The 23,187-nt window shown below is 37.9% G+C and overlaps 1 protein-coding gene across 1 annotated transcript in view; it reads right to left on the bottom strand.

The window, feature by feature from the left end:
• Window positions 1-23,187, bottom strand: part of LOC150103711 (nose resistant to fluoxetine protein 6-like) — a 113,011-nt gene that overhangs the window by 46,558 nt on the left and 43,266 nt on the right. Inside the window, exons 4-5 of the mRNA XM_090396735.1 lie at window positions 14,096-14,239; window positions 1,718-1,841 (exon numbers count right to left, since the gene is read on the bottom strand). Coding sequence (XP_090252861.1) covers window positions 1,718-1,841; window positions 14,096-14,239 — 268 coding nt within the window. The remainder of the gene's footprint in view (window positions 1-1,717; window positions 1,842-14,095; window positions 14,240-23,187) is intronic.

The raw sequence follows: 23,187 nt of genomic DNA, 5'->3' as shown, positions 1-23,187 counted from the left end.
GGTAGTAGCCCTTACCTTAATGCATAACATTAGACATATCTGCAAGGAGATGTGTTTTGCATTATGAGAGATACTGAGATAGGTGTGTTAGTAGCTTGCTCCACCCTTGCAAGGAGTCGTCCTAGTGTTGTACCACCTTACCCTAGTCCTGAAGATACTTTCAGGTGCAAACTTTGTTTGCTCACACTTGGATAAAGGATTAAACTAAATTTATTATATTCAAACCCAGTGAAAAATAAACTTTTCGCTCATCAGTGAGTCGTGATCTATATTTTGATTTTATGATATTCATGGTTGAAAACAATGATTCGCAAAGGTATGTGGAACTGAAAAACGATTTTATCTTGTACTCTACTCAGTTTTCAGATGAAAACTTCTGAAATATATGTTATATGGGATTTTAGCGTAATGTCATTCTGAAGATCCAAAATTTCTAGCTATAGTTCTTCAGCATTTACTTGAACAAGCTTTGCAATGCATGCAGCTATTTCCATTATATTTACTTGACAAGTAAAAGGATTGATAAAAAAGGAGATCATTGACTCGATGATAGTAAATTTCTGAAATCTCTTTTCAAACTGTTCTTTAAGCACTTGAAGATGTTTAAAAAATCTTTAAAATTAATTAAACAATATGTTTCCTCCCAGTCAGTGTTAAAATTATAGGTTCATTGTCTTTTACTTGATTCACTCATTTTAGGATTAAAAATCAAAATATTTCAAAAATTTAAGTACAAGACACCATTAAAATTATGCGCATATAACTAGCAACAACTTCAAATGTGCATCTACTTTACATTGTATGGATTTAATACTCGTCATGTGTCATTAATGGATGCATCATATAGCATGTCATGAATTGTTGCATGATGTGCATGTGATTATTTCAAACTATACGGCACACGGTTGAGCAGCAGCAAGCACACACAAATTGGTCGACAGGTGCCATGGTGCCTGCGGGCATAGGGTTGGGGATGCCTACTCTAGACCATTCCTTAAGATGTGTGGTGATATGTCATCAAGTCCTATTGCTTACTGACATGAAGGAAGCAAAACAAAGTTTCATATGTAAAACCCCTTTTGCATGTGAAATATATTCACATCTGAGCTACTTGTATATAGAGGCTAATGACTTCATATCATTTGCCTTAGTATCCCATAATGCAAAGCATATCCCCTTTCAGACATGTATAATGCAATGCATAACGGAAAGGTTCACTACCCAGACTGGTTTTCACCTTTATTGAGGTCTCATCAGTGGGAGCCAGACCCGGGAGAGATACCAAGGTTAAAGTAATGCAGAAGTCATACATATCTCATGTACAAAAAGATAAAAGGTGCTTGACCTTATTAATAAAAATCTCTGGATGAGAGAATGATGTAGAAAGTTTTTTACCTGGGTTTATTATACGTTAAAGATGCCAAACAATTTTATACTTAGTTTTAATCCTTTTCCCAAGGAAGCAAAACAAAGTTTTGCACATGAAATATATTCAAGTCCGAGCTTCTTGTATATAGAAGCTAATCACTTCATATCACTTTGCCTTAGTGTGTATCCCATAATGCAAAACACATGACCTAATATGATAATGATAATTTTTATAATACTTTAATTTGCTATATACACATTCAATTTGTTTTAGAAATGAAATTTGAATGGGTTCAATTCAAAGCAATTTTTAATTAGTTTTCAAATGCTGGTCAAATAATACACATACCCACTGAAGAAATTTTTTCTGAACTCCTGTCTGATGTAGTGCAAATGCTACTAATGCTCCAACCAGGTAAGGTGCTATCCGACAGTATGGCTTTGTATACAGTTTATCGAAAGTAATATTCATTCTGCAGGAAAAAAAGAAAAAATATATATTTCATTATTCTTGTGCAAGGATCAAATGAACAATTAAAACAAGAGCTGTAAATATATGCTCCTTATTTAAGTTTTTATGAGATGCATGGTATTCTCTTGGAACTTTGAATTGACATTTCTAACAAAAATGCTATGCATTTATTAATAATAATAATAATAATAATGATAATTATTATTATTATTATTATCATTCCAAAGTCCCATGGAGTCACAGACTCATCTAGAAAGTCCCTTTTGTCATAGACACACAGCTCATCACACCACACCTCTGCAGACACAATGTTCTCAGACAAAGCATTTCAATCATTCACAACTCTGCATGCAAAAAACCTACTTCTCACTCCCCTGCTCACACCCTCCTTATAAAGCTTCCGAGGATGACCTCTTGTACTCCTCCCCCCTATCTCCCGCCATTTTATGAAAACCTCTACAATATTAATCCTATAATAACCCCTTACTAACTTATACATCTCCATCATATCACCCCCACTCTCCTCCTGTCCACCAGGCTTTGCAAATTACATTGTTTCACCTTTTCTTCATATTCAACATTCCAGAGATCAGAAACTATTTTCGTCAATCACTTCTGGATCCTCTACAACATCTCTTCATCAATTTGAAAACCAGGTGACTAAATCTAAGCACAGTAGTCCATATGTGGCCTAATCAGAACCTTATACAATGAAATCAGAATTTCCTTACTTCTACAAGTCAGTGTCCTCTGCATCATTCCCAGAATTCATTGTGCTGTCCTCACAGTTTTGGTAATATGCCCTCAGATCCTTATCCATAATCACACGAAGAGCTCTTATATCCTCCACCTACAATAATATATCCCCATCAAGTGTAAATTCTACATCCCATGTTTTTTTTGTTTTTTTTCCAAATTTTAAAACCTTACATTTTACAACATTGAATTGGCATCCCCCCTCTCCCATGCCCATTCACTCAGTCTATTCAAGTCTTCTTGTAAGGCCACATCTGCACTGCTCTTTATAGTTCATCCCAATTTTTCATCATCTGCAAATAATTGAATATCCACATTCAAATCTTTCCCAATATAATTGGCATACAAGTTAAACAGCTATGGCCCTAAAACAGACTCCCGAGGCACACTAGTAGTGACTTTCCTCTTCTGGGATACTGCTCCCCATATACAACTTGGTGATACCTATCAGACAGCCAATCCTCAATCCAATGCACTAGTCTAACATACAATCACATTTGCTCTCATTTGACTATCAACTTGTCATGTGGTAATCTATCGTTCTATTGGTGATCTGTGGAGGTAAAAGAATGTTAGATTTAATCACAGCATTAGAAGGTGTCTCAGTTAAGGATGTGACTTTTTGCAACTAGTTGGTGACAGTGATCATTCAGTACTGAACTGGGAAAGATAGCAGCAGTGCATGATATCTTTCCCATTCAACAACTGATACTTTGTAACCAAAAATACTATTCTCTTGAGTTTCTCATAATTTCCAAAATTGTGGTTCAGCATATAACCTGTCCTGATTTGAACATCCGTATAGTTGTTAACTATATGGATGTTCGAAGAACATCCATAGAGTTAAACGAAATTAAATTCACCTAAACGAAGAAAAATTAGAATGGGAGTGAAAGAATATTGTGAGAATAAGAGTGAGAGATTTATGAAACATATAAAGCTCAGGCCAGAAAAGTTATGAGTATATATGGAAAGCTAAGTTGGAGTAGTGTAAAATCTCGATGTAACTTAAAAATACCAAAGCGCTTTACATCGATTTTTTAGAGGTCAAGTCTCATGTGAACTGTTACAAAAATAATCTTGTTTGTATGTATGTATTTTTATTAATGTAGTCAACCCTGTGGGAAGTGAATGTATTTACTGTTTTAACGTCGAAAACAAAGGCAATGCTTTGCCATTGGAACTTTGTATATAATTATGTGTAAGAGCGCAGGAAAGTTGTTTACTAGTTTTGTGTATGAGAGAAGTACTTACAAGCTCTGCGCTAACACCTTGAAAACCAGTTAGTATCTAAGAGTGCTGCTAGGTTTAGAGAAGTTTCCGTGGCCTGAAAGGACAAGAGAAGTATCAAATAGGTCCACTAATTTTAGGGGAATTTCCGCTGACCGACAAGATAAAAAAGAAAAAGAGAGCACGGACTGGCCTTATCAAAGGGATCAAGGAGAAATTCCGATTTTCTTCGGGATTTACTACCCTTAGTGGAAGGTCCTGATATCGCAAAATAAAAGGAGACTGAGCCGAGCATAAAGGGCTTCCAGTCGTCAAGAGAGAGTCATCAGAAGTCAGAACTAGAGGCAGTCGGAACCAGGGCAGACTATAAGCGGAGTCCAAACCAGAGCAGAGGCAAGACCCCAGTTACTAAAGAGGAGGGCTGAGATCCAGGTGCCAAGAGAGCAAAAGGCGAAGCACTGTTACCAAAGAGAGCCAGATCAGTCATCGGTGGTTGTCAGCTGCAGTCATTGGCGATTAGTAGCAGAAGTGGCAGTAATTAGAAGCAGAAGTTCCTGAAGTAAGGATCAAGAGGAGAATTTGCCTATGCTGAAACCTCTTGTATGTGCTATTTGAGTACCGCAGATTGCAGTCCAAAAGCCCACTAATATCCCGACATCATACCGCTGTAGCAAGATACTCCAGAAAGAAGTCTAAAACTCGAGATGAGAGAAAAGCCATAAAGACTTTAGTAAAAGACTCTTGACTTAATGTGTGATACAGTCTCTGTAAGTTACATACTTTTCTATATTTTCTGTTATAATCTAGGAGATATCTTGTATACGGATTGTTAAGAATTAGTTTAAAAGTAATAATAAGGTTTCAAAGGAAAGGGAAAAGGGGGAAAGTTCGGTAAGAGTGCGATCGGACTGTTTGAAATAATCGAGAAAATAACGCCTGTGACCTTCAGAGTCAAGGAAACCAGCCCCCGTGGAAAAATCTCAATTGTACATTCTGATCGCCTCAAATTATACAAAACCAGGTCAACAAGACTAGTCTTTTTTGGTGATCCCTTAGAGAATGTCTTGGGAAATGCGAAAAGCAGGACGGGCCAGAACAGACATAGACCCAGAGAAAACTCCCATCCAAACTCGTCCCACAACAAGCCGCTACCAAAGGAAAACAGAGGCCACAAAGTAAGGGAGGAGGAATGCCGCCAAGACGAGTATACCCCTTTCTTCGTAAGACATAGGGAAGCCCCAGGTATTACTTGTGAAAATAACATCAATCAGGGGAATCATGATGGGTTAGCTGAGCTCGGTGAACGCGGGGAGACTCAAAATCCGACACACAGATAGATGTTAAGAAGTAGGCAAGTGGTCAACCTTTTCCCAGAGAAAGGAGGGGATGTTGTTAACAGAAATTTTTCTGTAACTTCATTAAAGAAAAATTTTAGTTATGGGGCAGGGGTCTTTGTTGTGTCGGAAAAAGTGCTGATTCACTTTTGATGAGTCATTCTGTTTCCGACCCAACATAAGGTAACGTTTAAAACCATGGATAAGGACACACTTATGCCTCCAGAAGAAAAGGTACATTTTTGCTAACTCAGAACTATGTCTAACCATTTTAGTTGTAAATATAAAGTGAACTTTAGTAGTCCATGATTAGAATTGATAAAGCCTGTGAAATAATTAACAAAAGAAAATTATGTAGCAATGATGAAATGTTACTATTAGATGTATGTAAGATATAAGTATTAGAGCCATGTCAAAGCAGTTCGGAGTTGTGGTGACCAATCGACCGCTGCCATGAGCATGACGTAGTCACCATGAGAGGGTGTTCACATTCACTATTTAAGTTTCGGAGCGTGATTCAAGCGCTCTCTTATTTTCTGTTCCTGGTTCCTGATCCAAGTCCTGATCTGGATAGCTGTGAAGCTTGCTGCCGTGCCCAGCGACATTCTTCGTTTGCTGTGCGTACCGTGTCGACCGTAGCTAAAACTGATGAATGCGGCCAGAGTTCCAAGAAAGAGCCATTGGTGAACCAATGCCAACGTATAAGTCCACAAAGAAGTGTTCCCTTCGAAAAGAATGAAAGTGTGTTGCAGACGCCATAAGGAATATACGGTGAGGAAACCCGGAGGTCTAATTAAGGAAGTCCCAACAACTACCAGAAAGGCAAGAACGATAAGATGCAAGTTTTCGTATTAAAAATTGAATAATAACCAAAGAGGGTATTGGAACCAGAGGGTTAAGGAGCTCCATATAGTCAACTTCCATTTTGTATCTAAAGAACTGTTTCTTTTGGATATTTCTGTCTACGTCTAAAGAGTAGGTGGCACCCTAAGCATAAGCTGAGCTGGGAACCAAGATTTCGAACTTTTTGTGTTGGAAGAAACATTTACAGGGTGTTCGGGATAAATTTGACATATTTATAATTAATTATATTTTTCCGTAAGTTACATGTATTAACACACACTTCTCTTCATTTAAAAGTTTGGACCCTTCTTCATTCATATACAAGATGTCAGAAAGGATGGATAGCTGGAACCCACCTGAATCATGGAAGAGAATAACTTGTATCATGATGATTCGTGCCCGCCATCAAAATAAGGATATTACGACTGCTGCCCAATGCTCCCTGAATACAGTAAAAACAATCAGGCATGAACTAGAGACTTGCAATGGTGACTACGAGGATGTAGCAAGAAGAAAGATCCCTAGCAGACGATCTGATTGCGTTCGTACAGCAGAATTCCTTGCAAATCTGCAGGAACAGGTGTTGAAGAACCCTGGCATTGGAATTCGGGCTTTGTTCGTGGAGTTGCTAACTGTAGTCAAGCCCTGGATAACAAGGGTAGCCAATGGTAGGCCGTATGTATGGCAGCAGGATTCGGCCCCTTGCAACACACCTCTGGGAAAAGTCAAAAATGGTTGTCTGAAAATTTCTACGACTTCACCAGTCCAAATGTTTGGCCTCCAAACTCCCCAGACCTTAACCCCATGGATTATTTTGTATGGGGCGCAGTTGAAAAAGACACCAATCGCACTTCCAGTAATACAAAAGCCCAGTTAATGGATAAAATTAAAACAGTTTTTGCGGCCCTTCCCAGGGAGACTGTAGCATCAGCTTGTTCGAGGTTCCGAAGCAGAATTGAAGCTGTGATCGATGCTAATGGTGGTTATTTTGAGTAAATCTTGTTGATAGTATTGTAATTAACTCTGCCTGTAATGTTTTTTTGTCAATTCATTAAATTTAATAGATACAAAGAAGATTTTCTTTTTCCTTACGAAACTGTCAAATTTATCCCGAACACCCTGTATGTCAGAGTTTGAATGTTAACTGAATTTTGGGGGAGGATAAAGCCTGAGTATAAGAGAGAAAATTGGCCCATGTGAAATTTGCAAGACAGAGAACCTCTGTTATGCTCCGTACTAGGATTGTAGAATGTATCTGTGTATATGTGTTATTCCTATATGTGTGAACTGAGCAGCTCTATAAGAATTAACCGAGCCTGAACGTAATTACACAAAGAAGAGTATGAGATCGCTAGAATAAGATTTTAGAGTAAACCTTTTGGATATGTTAACTTAAGAGGGGGGGGGGGGAGTTCAGGCTCTTTAGAATTGGAAATTTTAACTAAAGGGTATATACGTATTTGTCTAAATAAACGTATTTCTTTAATTCAAACCTCATGAGTCTGTCATTGTTCTGAGAATTGAGTTACCACTTGTTAAATTTCAGACCTTGCAGAAGTAATAGGGGAATCCATTAGCAACTAAGAAAGGAGGACCACGACTGCAAACCACTTGACCCCTACATTGTTTTTCAGTAGTTTTAAATTGTCTGTCAGAATTCTATTGCCGGCTGGTGCAGTCGACCTAAAAGAATATAAATTTGTCGGCAACGGAATAGCTGAGAATAATAAAGATAGTGAAATAACATAAATAATAATAACAATAATAGAGTAAGCAGAAGAAATAACAATGGCACAGCATGACTAGTTGATATAACACAGATAAGGAAGCACAGAGAGAAAGTGTTAGAGGAGAGAGAGAATGAGAGATACATGTGAGCAATCGAGGAATAGGGTGGTAAGAGGTACAATGTATGGGGACTCAATGATAAGTGGTGTTCAAGATAGGATACGTGAGGAGTGTTTGCTTGGAGGAACGATAGAAAATGTAGCTATGGCAATTAAGAGGGGTGAAAGGGTGGATGAGATGATTGTGATGGTTGGAACAAATGACTTGAGTGGTAATGTAAATTGGGTAGCGAGAGATATCAGATTCTTGCTTGAGGTTGTACGAAAGAAGACACAGAGAGGAAAGATAGTTTGCATGTTGCCTAGGTATGATAGTGATGAGCTGAGCAGAAGAGCAGTAATATTGAATAACATAATAGCAAGAATGTGTCAGAAGAGAGGATTGGAATTTGTGGATGCTTGGAGGACGTTTGAAGACAGAGAGGAATTGTATGCGAGAGACTGCTTGCATTTGAATGAGGAGGGACATAGGCATCTGGAGATATTGCTGTTCTGAATGAGTTGGTGTGTCCCAGAGTGGATGGTAGCAGGAGTGGCCTCTTGTGGGAATGGGTACTTGGGAGAAGGGGCGGGATGACATCAGGTAACACTGGCCCAGTGGAGTCTAGAGGGGTTAATGCTGGGTATAGAAACAATGGCATTTTTATGCTTTATACCAGTGCCAGGAGTATCCGAAATAAAGGACAGGAATTGCTGGCGCTGATAGCATCAGTGTGGCCAAAGATTATCCAGATCACTGAGACGTGGTTGACAGAAGAGCATATAATATCAGGAATAGAACATATGCTGCACCTAGGTGCAGCATTTTTCAGCAGGATAGGAAGAGAAAGTGTGGGGGTGGAGTACTGCTTATGATAAGTGACGACTTATGTCCTCTGAGAGTGGAGGTTTTAGAAGGCAGTGACAGTAATGATTTTGAAAGTATATGGTGTAAGGTAGAGGTGGGCAAGACTGGATTTTTAGTGGGGTGTTGCTACAGACCAAGGAGCACAGAGGGTGGGAATCAGGAGATGTTTAGATAGTTGAGTTTGGCAGGTGCAAGAAGAATGATTCTTATGGGATATTTTAACTGGATTATAAATTGGGGTGAGGAAGATGCATTTAGCAATAAGGGAATGGAATTTCTAGAGTTATTGATGAACAACTGTCTTAGGCAACATGTAAAAGACGGAACAAGAGGTTCAAGAGTTTTGGATTTGTTCATAGCATCAGAAGAGTTGATAATAACTGAGATGATATCTCTAATACCAGTTGGAGAGAGAGTGACCATGCATTTTTGACTTGGAAGATGAAAACGACTATCAAACAGATGGGAACGTACGTCGAATTATAAGGTAGGTGATTATAATAGGTTTAGATGTCAACTTATGGAAGTTTCATGGAGGGAGAATTTGGAAGGCCAGGATATCATTAATGCTTGTGAAATTTTGAAGGAATATTTGTTAGCAGCAATAGAAAACTGTATTCCATGAGTGAAGAAGAGGACAAAAGTTTCAGAAAAGTGGAGACAAGTGAAGAGAAGATGCATGAAGTATATAAGACACAGGCCAGGAGAGTGACTAGTATGATAAGGAAGGCAAAACTGGAACATGAGAAGAGATTGGCCCTAAAATCCAAAGAAAATCCTAGGGAATTTTTTAGCTATGGGACCAGTAGGAGAAGAAATGACTGTGGAAGAATGACACTGTGGGATAAAAATGGGAATAGAGTGACTGATGTAGAGGACATAGTGGAATTGTTCAATTAACACTTTATTGGCGTATTTCATTGTGGAGGAGTAAATTTTAATACTGCAGGGATAGTGCAGGTTCGAGGTTTAGAGGTGCAGGAGGAGGGTGTGTTCCAAATACTGAGTACTCTGGATGTCAGTAAAGCTGTGGGACTGGATGGTATTTCACCACAAGTGTTGATAGAATGTGCTGAAGAACTGACATTGCCTTTGACCAGGCTTTTCAATGAAGGTCTGGCTACAGGAAAGGTGCCCAGGGAATGGAAGGAAGGTAGGATGGTGCCATTGCATAACATCAGTAGCAGACTGGAAGTGTCTAATTATAGGCCAGTTTGTGTGTCATCAGTAGTTGTTTAGATCTTGGAGAAATTAGTGAGGGATCATATACAGCATTGGGCAGATGAGGGTAATGTTATCTGTGAGAGTCAACATGGATTTGTTGTTTTAGTAATATCTCTATCATCAATAGCACTCCCCCTCTCTTTTTACCCCTTCTATCCTCACGAAACACATCATACCTTTCCATCTCTATTCCTGTCAGGATGTCATCCTCATCTAACCATGTCTCACTTATTCCGACAATCTCTGGGTGCACAGATGCAATTAGTGCAACCATTTCATCCGCCTTGTTTCTTATACTTCTAGCATTGGTATACAAACACAACAACTCATTTCTGGATCTACAGCTAGTTCCACTGATACAACTCACTCAATGTGATCTCTCCATGCTGGACTGGGGCCAGGTTGTATTTTATATGCTAGCCTTTTATGATAAAGTTACAAGAGCAGTAGATGAGGGAAAGGCATATACTGTCATTTTCTTGGACTTAGTGAAGGCATCTGACAGGGTGCCACATGATAAGCTGATATTTAAGTTGCAGCACATGGGTCTGGATTCAGAATTGGCTGTCCGAGAGGTATCAGAGAGTTGTGTATGGTGGGACAGCTTCAAGGAAGCAGAGGGTTACAAGTGGGGTCCCACAGGGATGGGTACTGGGACCTATACTCTTTAACCTTTATATCAACGACATCGTCTGTGGATTGCAGGGTGATATTCAGTTGATTGCAGATGATGTGAAGCTGGGAAGGGTTATTAGTAATAGTGCAGATGTGGTAGTCATACAAGAGGATTTGAATAAGCTAGACAGATGGGCAAATGAAGGAATGTCGGTTTAATGCAGCAAAATTTGAGGTCTTGAGGTTTGGGACACATCGATGGGATGCTGCATACTCTATGGAAGGGGCTATACTAGAGGAAGTAGTGAATACAAGAGATCTAGGATTGATGATTGATAGAAACCTGAAATTTATGGGGCATATTGCAAAAGTGGTGAGGTAACACAGAGGATTGCTGCAATAATGAGAAGGACACTGACCTGCATTGATAAAAGAGTTATCATTCCATTGTATAAGACTCTGATCAGACCACACTTAGATTATTGTTCTCAGATTTGGTCCCCAGGATTTGAAGGGAAAAAATTAACTGTGAGAAGGGTATAAAGGCGGATAACAAAGATGGTTTCAGGACTGGACAATGTTTGTTATGAGGATCAGCTGAGGGAATATGGACTGCAGAGTTTGGTGGTTAGAAGAAGGAGAGGTGATATGATTGAGAATATTAAATTGTTGAGATGTGGTTACAGGATTGACACTGGGGAGTTCTTTAGCTTGGTTGAACAGCAGGAAGGAGTGATGACAAGGGGCTATCCCTGGAAGTTACAAAAGGAAACTGTGAGCAAGAGGGTGAGGAGTGGTTTCTATGCATAGAGGGTGGTTGAACCATGGAATGCAATGCCTGATAGAGTGGTTTAGAGCAAGAATGGTCAATGAGTTTAAGGAGCAGTAATAGACTTTGTGTTTCATAGGAGGGACCTCGCATGATGAGTCTTGAGAGACTTTGTGTTTCTTAGAAAGGGCCTCCTGCGATGAGTCTTTTGATTCCATGGAGGCCTGAATAATAATAATAATAAAATACAACCTGAATGCCACCTCTAACCTGCTGCTAAATTAAAGAACTTATTCAACTCCTCAAGGATTCTCTTTCTCACCTGGTCCACCCTGGAGTATAATATGAGCGATCCAAAGGAGTATACTGTATTCAGTGTATCAGTAATCTGTCTCATATAGATTAAACTGGACACACAATTTCTATCTGGAAAAAGGAGCATAACTGGTACATTAAATTTGATAATTATGGTAAATATGGCCTTTCTGATCATGCCCTGGATGCTCTGCACAAAATTGACAGAAACGTATTTGTCCATTACATCACACCAAAACTTTGTATGAGCACAAATTTAGAGAGGCTTGTGAAATTCTAATGAACGACCCTAATCTCAACAATAATATTAATGGTTTAAAAATCTGAAGTATATAGATGGTACATATCTTACCCACATAACCTTTCATTCTAAGACATGAATATAAATTATAATTAGGACTATAGTACTCCAAGTTCTTTAAATTAAAGATGCTAAAAAATTATATTCTTGGTTTAATCCTTTCATCCAAGTGTAAGCAAACAAAGTTTGCGCCTGAAGTAATTGCAGGACTGGGCAACTAGTATATAGAAGCTACTGACTTCACATCACTTGCTTAGTATCCCATAATGCAAAGCACATATCCTTACGGACAATGCATCGGTGGGAGCCAGAGCCAGAAGTGATACCAATGTTGAAGTAATGCAGAAGTCATATTTCTATATATGAGTAGCCAAAAGGTATCAGATCTTATTATTAAAATACTATGGATTACAGATGATGTTGGAAGCTTTTCTGCTTGATTATATAAAATCAAATATACCAAGAAATTATATTCTTGTTTTAATACTTTTTCCCAGTGTAAACAAATGAAGTTTGTGCCTGAAGTAATTTCAGGACTGGGCAACTTGTATATAGAAGCTAATGACATCACATCACTTGTGTTAGTATCTCATAATGCAAAGCACATATCCTTATAGACACGTATAATACAAAGGCAAGTGATGTGAAGTCATTAGCTTCAATACACAAGTTGCCCAGTTCTGAAATTGCTTCAGGCCCAAACTTTGTTTGCTTACACTTGGATGAAGGATTGAACTAAGAATATAATTTCATGACATCTTTAATTTATAATATATCCAAGTGGAAAAATTCTGAGCTCTAAGTTCTTATCCTTAATATAATAAACACTTGTGTTGTATAATTGATTAGGCCACTTTGGCTGTATTAAAAGATAATCTGAATTTGTTCTCTGGCCATGTAAAAAATAGGATATAGCTTTTGATTTTTTTTTCCCCTCAACTGAACAAAGAGGTCAAGGCTAATAACAGTCAATCAAACTAGTGTCACTTTGGCATACTGTTTGAGTGTAATGTAGATTTTCTGTGTGTGTATATATATATATATACACACACAGATGTGTGTGTGTGTGCGTGCGCGTGTTATTTCCAGACAATGATCTTGATATGAAGGGTGAAACATCGGGAAATTAAAGTAATTCTTCGTAACATGGTAGTAGTCTCCATAAGTTTGTCAAAATGTATCTGATTTATGATTATTTGAATGGTATGAGGCAGGACCACTGATTTTGATGGATTCCTCTAATGTAACTTATGTATGAATTACTTTTCTCACTGGACAATAATGAATGTAAATAGTATAAAATAATTTAAACAGCTTGACCATTTCATTCTCTCTCGCATTTTATCATTGTTAGTAATATTTTCAGATAGTATTTTTATATAGTCCTCTACTAACTGTTCTGAAACTTCATATTAATTGAAAACAAACAAGAATAGACTTGGTTGCTGTTCCATTATCTTAAGATATAATTCAATTAAAACCATTAATTAGAAATAATTGCATTTTATATTTTTTTTTTGCTTCCTGTCCTTCACTCAAAACTTTTATATATGTCATAAAGTTGAGCAATGATGGCTTTTCATCTCCCTTCTCCACGTGTTCTACTCTATACTAATATTTAGAAATTGAACCATACAACTGTGCACATAAAAACAGGATAAAGAATATCCACTCCTCAAGATGGTGTCAGCAATACTGCAAACAATACAATTGCATGGAAGCAAAGCAGTTTCTGTGTGATTATACTCTTCTTGATACAAGAGTGCACAGTAAAGATTGGTTGCTGCCATAAAGATCATACAAATTAAGAATTTATATGAAACTTTGCTGGTAAATTCGTAATTAAAATTTATGTATCATTTTAATAATACAAAATATGAAATAAAAAGATAAAAAATATTTCAGTTTGACCTTTATATATTCAAAGTTTAAAATACTATATGTACAAATGGGCAATTAACAAACATAAAGACATTGGTGTCATAGTCTTAGTTACTTCAGCTGTAATTCAAACCAAACAAATCAACTGGGGAGGGGGTTGGGTATGCTAAGTAATTTTCCCACTTTTCTCTACCTTCCTGACAATTTGACAAAATTATTTACTGACTTCATACATTTTTTCAGAGATGTATGTGAACATATGAAATGGAAAACAAGAATATATTTATACTCACTGTTCCATATATTCTTGTTGACTGATGTCAGGTTTTATATTACTCATGAGTGGAAACAAGTCGTAAACCACACTTAGTGCTGCTGCTGTAATCCAATTACTTGCAAGGAGTACACCAACAATGATAATGCCAATGATGGGGACTCTACAAAAATAATGAAACCATATGTCTTTGGAAACTTCAATTTAGAAATTAATCAACAAACTGTTTTTATATAAGGGGAAAAAAATTAGTCAATCATATAACAGATAATCAATAGATCACAAATTTCTTTCAAAATGTCAAAAAAAAAATTACTGTACCAAGATTTTCCACTTTATTAAATGCGTATATTACAAGAACAGTGCAGATATATCATCACAAAGCACAAACACTATTAACGACTTGGTGCAACAAACTGTTTTTCTCTCTCTATTTTTGTTGCATCTTGAAAATTCCAGATATTGTAATCGATATCAACATATACAGGGTGTTCGGGATAAATTTGACATATTTATAATTAATTATATTTTTCCGTAAGTTACATGTATTAACACACACTTCTCTTCATTTAAAAGTTTGGACCCTTCTTCATTCATATACAAGATGTCAGAAAGGATGGATAGCTGGAACCCACCTGAATCATGGAAGAGAATAACTTGTATCATGATGATTCGTGCCCGCCATCAAAATAAGGATATTACGACTGCTGCCCAATGCTCCCTGAATACAGTAAAAACAATCAGGCATGAACTAGAGACTTGCAATGGTGACTACGAGGATGTAGCAAGAAGAAAGATCCCTAGCAGACGATCTGATTGCGTTCGTACAGCAGAATTCCTTGCAAATCTGCAGGAACAGGTGTTGAAGAACCCTGGCATTGGAATTCGGGCTTTGTTCGTGGAGTTGCTAACTGTAGTCAAGCCCTGGATAACAAGGGTAGCCAATGGTAGGCCGTATGTATGGCAGCAGGATTCGGCCCCTTGCCACACCTCTGGGAAAAGTCAAAAATGGTTGTCTGCAAATTTCTACGACTTCACCAGTCCAAATGTTTGGCCTCCAAACTCCCCAGACCTTAACCCCATGGATTATTTTGTATGGGGCGCAGTTGAAAAAGACACCAATCGCACTTCCAGTAATACAAAAGCCCAGTTAATGGATAAAATTAAAACAGTTTTTGCGGCCCTTCCCAGGGAGACTGTAGCATCAGCTTGTTCGAGGTTCCGAAGCAGAATTGAAGCTGTGATCGATGCTAATGGTGGTTATTTTGAGTAAATCTTGTTGATAGTATTGAAATTAACTCTGCCTGTAATGTTTTTTTGTCAATTCATTAAATTTAATAGATACAAAGAAGATTTTCTTTTTCCTTACGAAACTGTCAAATTTATCCTGAACACCCTGTATATACTTTTTTGCCTTTCAATTTTATTTAGGCCAATAATCTTTAGTCAAGATGTACTAATTGATGTGTAACCTTTGGCTTGACACAGTATAACCTTTGCTTTCCTTGTGCCAATAAACGTCTATTTAACTAACAAAACAATCAATGCTAAAGTTCTATTTCTACCATTTCTGAGGTTAGAGTAACTTGTATCTCTTAGATTTGGATTTAGATGCAAGTAAGAAAGTAACTTGCATAAACTGGGAAGAGCAATGATAAATGAAGGTGATACAGAGCTCCTGCAGGCAGACTTAAACAGACTTCCGGCATTAAATGGTTATCAGTTTAACATGGCCAAGTGTAAAGTGATGCAATTTGGAAATAGAACAGAAGCTGTGCACTATATTGATGGAACTGAATTGTGGGTGTGATTGTGGACAGGGTGTGGAAGTTTATAAGGCATATTGCAAAGGTAACCAAAACAGTACGTCAGATTATGTGGTTGTTGAAGAAAACACTACAATCAAGTTATTTAGTTATTATTATTATTATTATGTGACACCTCCAGGGAGTCCAAGGACTCGAGGGAGAATGTGCCAACAGTATCGAATGATTGAACCCCTTCCAACAACTAACCGCGCTCAAACTTGCTTAACTTTTGCGAGCCATTAGTAGCAGAGGTGCTACCAATCAAGCAACCAATCAAGGATAGAAAAGTTACTGTTCACTTATATAAAGCTTTAATAAGGCCACATCTGGACTACTTCACACAAATCTGAACTCCTGGATTCCATGGAGATGAAAAAGTTGTGAAGAGGATCCATAGGCATGTGACAAATATTGTGGCAGATCTGTGGAATGCTCCATATAAGAATAGATTGATGGTCTGTATTCTTCAAAAATTAGCTGATAGACAAAAAAGAGGTGACATAACAGAAGTATGGGGGGTTTATAGGATTGACACTGAAGACTTTTTTTCAGTACACGACAAGCAGGAAGAGAACACGGGATCACCATTGGAAGTTGTATAAGAGTGTAGTTAGCAAGGGTGTTAGGACTAGCTTTTTTTGCTTGGAGGGTGGTCAATAGGTGGAATAGGTTTCCAGAGGTAGTTGTGGGTGATTCATTCACTGATCAATCACACACAAGTACCTCTGGCAACCTACTGATGTATATTTGGAGATATGTGGGGTCAGAAGACTTATCATATGATAAATATTTTTATCACCATACGATGATTCTTCTGACCCCATGGAGATACCTGTAATAATAATATTGTGTTGGGTGAGTCTGAAGGATGAATGGAACTGTATAAGAAGGATGGATTACATCTGAATGGTTTAGTGTGAGTTATGGAGAGGTTGCAACTGGAAAGGAGAGTAATGAGTTCAGTGAATGGATCTGAGCAAGAAAGGAGAGAATAAAATAGTGTTTATGGAAGGAGAAGCGGGTAGCACTGACTGTGGAGAATGAGAGAACAAGTGTACAAGATAGACAGGGAAATGAGTGAATGCATATATAGACAAGAGAGGTAAGCAGGAAGGAATGACCTTGAATGTAGAAGGAGTATTTAGGTTTGGAGAGGGTTCTGGGATAGGTAATGAGAGAGGGGAATAGCTTGAGGAAGGCATGGAGAAGTTACATCTAATAAGTGGTATCAGTGAATTTGTTATAAATCTAGAATGGACTTTTATTATTGCAAATGAATGGCTAGCAGTATCAGAAACAAGGGGAACAAAATTGTTACATTGATTGAGTTCATTTGCCCAAAAATTGTTGCAATGAGTGAGACATAGATGAGGATGACATCTTGATAGCAATATAGATGGAAAGTATCATGTTCTTCATGAAGATATACAAGGTAAAAAGGGAGGTCAATGGTAAAAAAGGGCTTTTGTCCATACAAGGTAGAGATGTAGGGCAGAAATAGTGGCAATGATTTTGGTACTGTATGGTGCGTGATGGAGGTGAACAAAAGGAAATACTTAGTTGGATGATGCTACAAACCTGTAATGTGGAGGGTAGTGACTATGAAATGTATAAATAAATCAGCTAAGAAAATAAGAAAAGGGTGATCATTATAGGTGATTTTAATTATGGCATTATGGATTAGAATGATGAAACAGCATCTAGAAATAAAGAAAACAAATTTCTCAAGTTTTTGAGGGACAACTACCTCAGACATTATGTAACAGAGGACATGTCAATGATCTTGGATTTGATCATCTCATCAGAGAATGTCATTATAAAAGTGCAAATCTCCTTCCAGCTGGTGAGAGTAACCATTAAGTGATAACCTGGATGGTTGCTAACCATGTGATAGGTTCTCTAAGAAAAGGATATATGTGTGGAACTGCAAGGCTAGTGATTATGAAAAGCACAGGAGATAGCTTACACTGTAGAAGGGAATGAGAAGCTAGGTGGAAAGGAGATTAGTGCTGCTTGGGTGCTATTCGAGAATTACTTAGCAGAAGCAATGTTGAAATGTATTCCAATCTGTACCTTAAAAAAAAGCTTGAGGAAGGTATGAAATGGAAGAGTTTAATGGAAGAAGAAGTATGAATGAAGAGGTTAGGCATGTAGTACAGAGGAAGTAAGTATTATGGAGACAGCAAAAGATAAGTGGGAATAATCAGTTCTCTGAGAAGTAAGGTGACTCAGTAGGAGCTATCAGCTTAGCAGAGACAAGCAGGTTATTATTATCTTTATCATGCCTTGATAAGATCCCATCTTGTCTACTGCATGGAGATCTGGGTGCCAGAGTTTCTTGGTGATGAGGAGTAGGTGAAGAGGATCCAGAAGCAGGTGACCAAGATGGTAGCAGGTTGGAATGGACCTTACAACAACAGGTTGAAGGTTTGTGGGTTACAGAAACTGGTTGATAGATGGAAAAGGGGTGATATGACTGACACATACAAATTACTGAGGGGTTTTTACAAGATTAATTCAGAGAAAATGTTTCAGAACAGGTCTGGTGGTGGTGGGAGAACTAGAAGCCATCCATGTAAACTGAGTAAGAGTGTAGTTGGCAAAGGTGTTAGAAGTAGGTTTTTTGCTTCGAAAGTAGCGAATGAGTGGAATGGGTTGTCGAGTCTGCTGTTAGTGCCATAACTGTGAATGAGTTAAAAGCATAGTATGATAGATACTGCACAAATGTTGGATAGTTCTTGACATGATGTTTAGGGTCTCCCTAGATGAGTTTAAGGACTCCCTGGAGTAGCCAATAATAATAATAAATGCTGCAGAGGATATAGCTGAAATGTTAAATGACCAGTTCATAAACATATTTCAACTTTGTGAATGAGACATCTTGCAGAGTCTGATAGAGTGGAATGGGAGAAGGAGAGATAGAGTGTGACTACACAGAAGATATGTGGGAATTGAGTAAACTTGTTGTTAATAAGGCTGTGACACTTGATGATATATCACAACTCCTTTTTAAGAGAATTTTCTAGGTGTTGACATCTGCCTTGGCATACTTGTTGAATATGAATCTTACACTGGCTCAAGTTCCAAAAGAGTGGAAGGAAGGAAGGCAATACTGTACCAGTTCATAAGGGGAGGTGAGTGAACTCGGGCTTCAAATTATAGGCCAGTCTGTATCAAATGTTGTGATTAAAGTGTTGAAGGCATTAGTAAAAAACCAAGATTCAGAATTGGATCGACAACAGTGCATTCACTTTGATGGACAGCATGGATTTGTTAAAGGGAGGTCATATTTTAGTAATCTGGTTATTGTTGCAATAAGGTGGCATGTGCATTGGACAAGGGATATGGATACACATTAGAATACTTAGATTTTGCAAAGAATTTTCACAAATTCCCATATGATAAGTTGATAGCTAAACTAGAACAGATGGATATTTCATATTGGATTAATGTGCTGGATTGGAGATCGACTAGCTGATGGTTATCCCAGAAGAGGAAAGCCACTATGATGTCTCTCAAGGGTCTGTTTTTTAGAGCTATTATTACACTAAAACAGCTATTACTGTTTAACCTGTATGTTAATGATATTGGGGATTGGAGAAAGTCTGAATGGTGATATTCAATTTTTTGTAGAAAAATGGTTTCTATACAGAAAAACTAGCACACTGTCAGTATTCATGTAGCTATTATTACCTTATGTGTCCTCCACTTGCTCTGCAATATAGTATACACACTATAATTTCTCAAGCTATTATCTCCAAATGAGGCCATCCCAGATACATTTCACAACTCTAGCTTCCCTGCTCCTAACACACTTACCCAAAAAACAACAGCCACTCCAAATGTCTGTGTCCTTCTTTATTCAAATGTAATCCAACTCTTGCATACAGCTCCTTTTTATTCCTTAAATGTACTACCTCACACATTCACATCTACCAGATCTCTCTCCCTACACATTCTAGCTATCATCTCATTCATTATCACTGCTCTTCTTCTTCTTCACTCTGCAATCATACCAAGGCAACACACTCACTGTCTTCTCTCTAATACATTTCTGCTGCATTTGTCTCTTGGTGGCATTACTACCTCTTTCTGTTTCTGATCTCTCTCTTTCTCCTTTCCCTTCTTCTTCTCATCTCTCTCTCCCCCTTGCTCTGACACTCTCTTGACTTTCTCCAATTTCCTATCTTTCTCTTCTTTCCCATTATCCTGCCTTTTTCTCTCACTTGTTCTCCTTGCACTAGCTAACTTTACTAATCTCTCCATTCGTTCTGTCTCCATTGTCCATATTTCTATTTCTCTCTACACACACACATATCCTGCATTTACCCAACATTAACATACATAATCCCATTCATTACACAAAAAACAACTCTTTTTTGCACACTGTGCTGCATCAAACATTAACACCTTGACTGTATTTTCAACCAGTTACATACCACTGGTGTCCACAAATTGGCACACTCACTTGTTTCTGAAGCCCTATCTCAGCTGCTGCTGCTGAATGCTGACATCAAAACACTCAGTTTTCTGAACACTTCCAACATTCCATGCACACATATGCGCAGTTTGAAAGCACCAATTCTCTTCTGATCACTGAAGTTAAGCAAACCTGAGCTCAGTTAGTACTTGGAGGGAGGATAACCATCTGGGAACTCTGGGTGCTGCTGGCAAATAATTTTGTTGGTCTGATTGGCTGAGTGGTTTGCATATCCTCTCTGCAGCCAAAAGACTGTGGGCTTGATCCCTGTGGGCATGGATGTTTGTGATTATCTGGAAGAATACTAGTGGTGGTGATGGGCAGTAGATGGCATTGGTGTGGATGATGATGATGATAGTAGTTGCAGTTCATTGTAGTTGGTGGATTGAGTGGTAGAGATGTAGTATGCTACAAATTCCTCAACTATGCTATGATAAAGTAGTCTTTTAAATGATGGCAGGCTGGGCAAAAAATGTGTTACATATGGCAGCCTGAATGATGAATATGATAACAACTAAGTACAATAGAGAGACAAGAATTTTATAAGAAAAAAACACACCAATCATACAAAAACGATCAATTTCAATTTTGTAAATTTAAAAACCAGTATTGGTAATGAAACAAATATAATCAAATATATCTCTTACTACTAACACTTATGTTTTTTCAACAGCTAACACATTGCCCATCTACATTTATCTTCCCATGGTAGTAGCACCACTTTTTTAATAATAATAATAATTTTGTAAGTGTTTCCTTAGTGTAGTCGAGGATGATGAAACATTCTACTTTTTGGAGCAGGTTTTGGCATTGGTTAGATCAACCTCACCAAAAGTTATAGGCATTAATGAGACTTGGCTAACAGCAGATGATGAAGTTACAGGGATAGAATGTGAAGGGCTTGATATTTTCAGTGAAGATAGGATAGGATAGCAGTAGCGTTACTGCTGATGATAGCAGATGAACTGCAGCCAAAAATAATATGAGATAGGAGGAAGGGTGGCTGCTCATTTGAAGCAGTTTGGTGTGAGATTAAGGCCAGTATGACAAAATATACAGTTGGTAGTTGCTATAGGTCAGGGAGTTCCACAGATGATCTGGAAAACATGCATCGGCAAATTAGTATCACAATGAATACAGGTTGAGTGATTATTATGGGGACTTCAATTATGGAGAAATAGACTGGAAGGAAGAAAGATCACACGGCAGGAAGGAAATAGAATTTATACACCTGTTGAGGGATAATTACTTAACGCAGCATGTGATGGAGGGGAGTAGGGGTATGAAGGTATTGGACTTGGTCATAGAATCACAAGACCTGTCCATAACAAAGGTGACCACATTGCCTCCAAATGCTGAAAGTGACCATGTGGTCTTGACTTGGGAGATTGTACAACATGAGGAATATGCTAACAAGAAGGAGGATATGTGGAACTACAAGGCAGTGATTATAATAAGTTTAGAAGGAAGCTTAAATCTGCCATGGCATAAAACATTGCATGGTAAGGATTTTAATATTGCTTCCTCTAGATGACCCATAACTATCTCCCATGCACTACTAATATCCTTACCTAAGGTATAGAGGGTTGATCAGGTAGGAGTTACATGAATGAGTAACATCATTAAGCACGAACTGTAGAAGAAGAAGAAGAAGAATATGCTGTGGAGGGCATATAAAGAGAAAGGTGACCAGCAAACTCATGAACAACAAAAGGATAAGGCAAGAAAGGTGACCAGCATGGCAAGGAAGGCAAATCAGATTATGAGAAGAATCTAGCCAAGCAGGCCAACAAAGAGTTATTTCATCAAGTAAGAGGAAGAATGACTTTAGAAGATTAACCTTAATGAGTGATGATGGTCAAGAGTTGACAGAAGCAGATAAAATAGTCAAGTTACCAAGTGACCACTTTGCAAGGGTATATCATCCTAGTGACGTTAACATATGTGACAGACACTAATGCAGGAACAAAGGTAGATGAATTGGATGTTCTTAGGATATTGGAGAATCTCAATGTAAATACAGCTGTGGGATTAGATGGAATATCAGCTCAGGTTTTGTGAGAATGTGCAAAGGAACTGGTAATGCCACTGCTAGACTCTTCAATTTACATCTCAGATCTCATAGAGTTCCAAGGGAGTGGAAAGAGTGCAAAATAATTCCCTTATATAAGAGAGGTTGTAAGACTGAACTAGCAAATTATAGACCAATTAGTATCTCCAGTTTGGTGATAAAAGTAGGAATTGGTCAAAAAGAAAACTGAAGAATGGGTAAATAAAAATACAATAATATATACGAAACCTGGCTTTGTGAAGGGTCAGTCATGCCTTAGTGATTTACTATCTTTATCCATATCTAAAATGATATGGATAAAGGAAATGGCTATATGATGATTCTGCTGAATTTTGCAAAAGCATCTCACATGTAACTCACCATCATCAAATTCCTGACATTTACCCTCAAGAGGTGTACAGGATATGATAGTACTACATGAAAAATTTACATCATTACTAACTTCCTATTTACAATTTTCCTCCAAATCAACCTGTTACCTGTCAAGGCTCCAACAGATCTTATATTTCAATCTTCTAAGGCACTTTTTTACAGTATCAATCCACCTATATCTTGGTCTTCCTCCTGCTAACCTGGAAGAGAACACTTGTTTTGCTAATCTTTCTTCTCCCATTCCGTTTAAGTGACCATACCACCTGAGATTAGCTCTGCCAACACACTCCTGGATGCTAACAACATCAAGTTTTTCCCTAATATCCTCATTTTTAATATGATATTGCTTTGATGCCATCTGTTCATGCCCATAATCTTTC

Source organism: Typopeltis vanoorti, chromosome 8 (genome assembly GCF_054136105.1).
Source record: "Typopeltis vanoorti isolate ZY-2024b chromosome 8, IOZ_Tvanoo_1.0, whole genome shotgun sequence".
In the NCBI taxonomy this organism is placed as follows: domain Eukaryota; kingdom Metazoa; phylum Arthropoda; class Arachnida; order Uropygi; family Thelyphonidae; genus Typopeltis; species Typopeltis vanoorti.
This window is presented reverse-complemented; position numbering and strand designations above follow the sequence as displayed.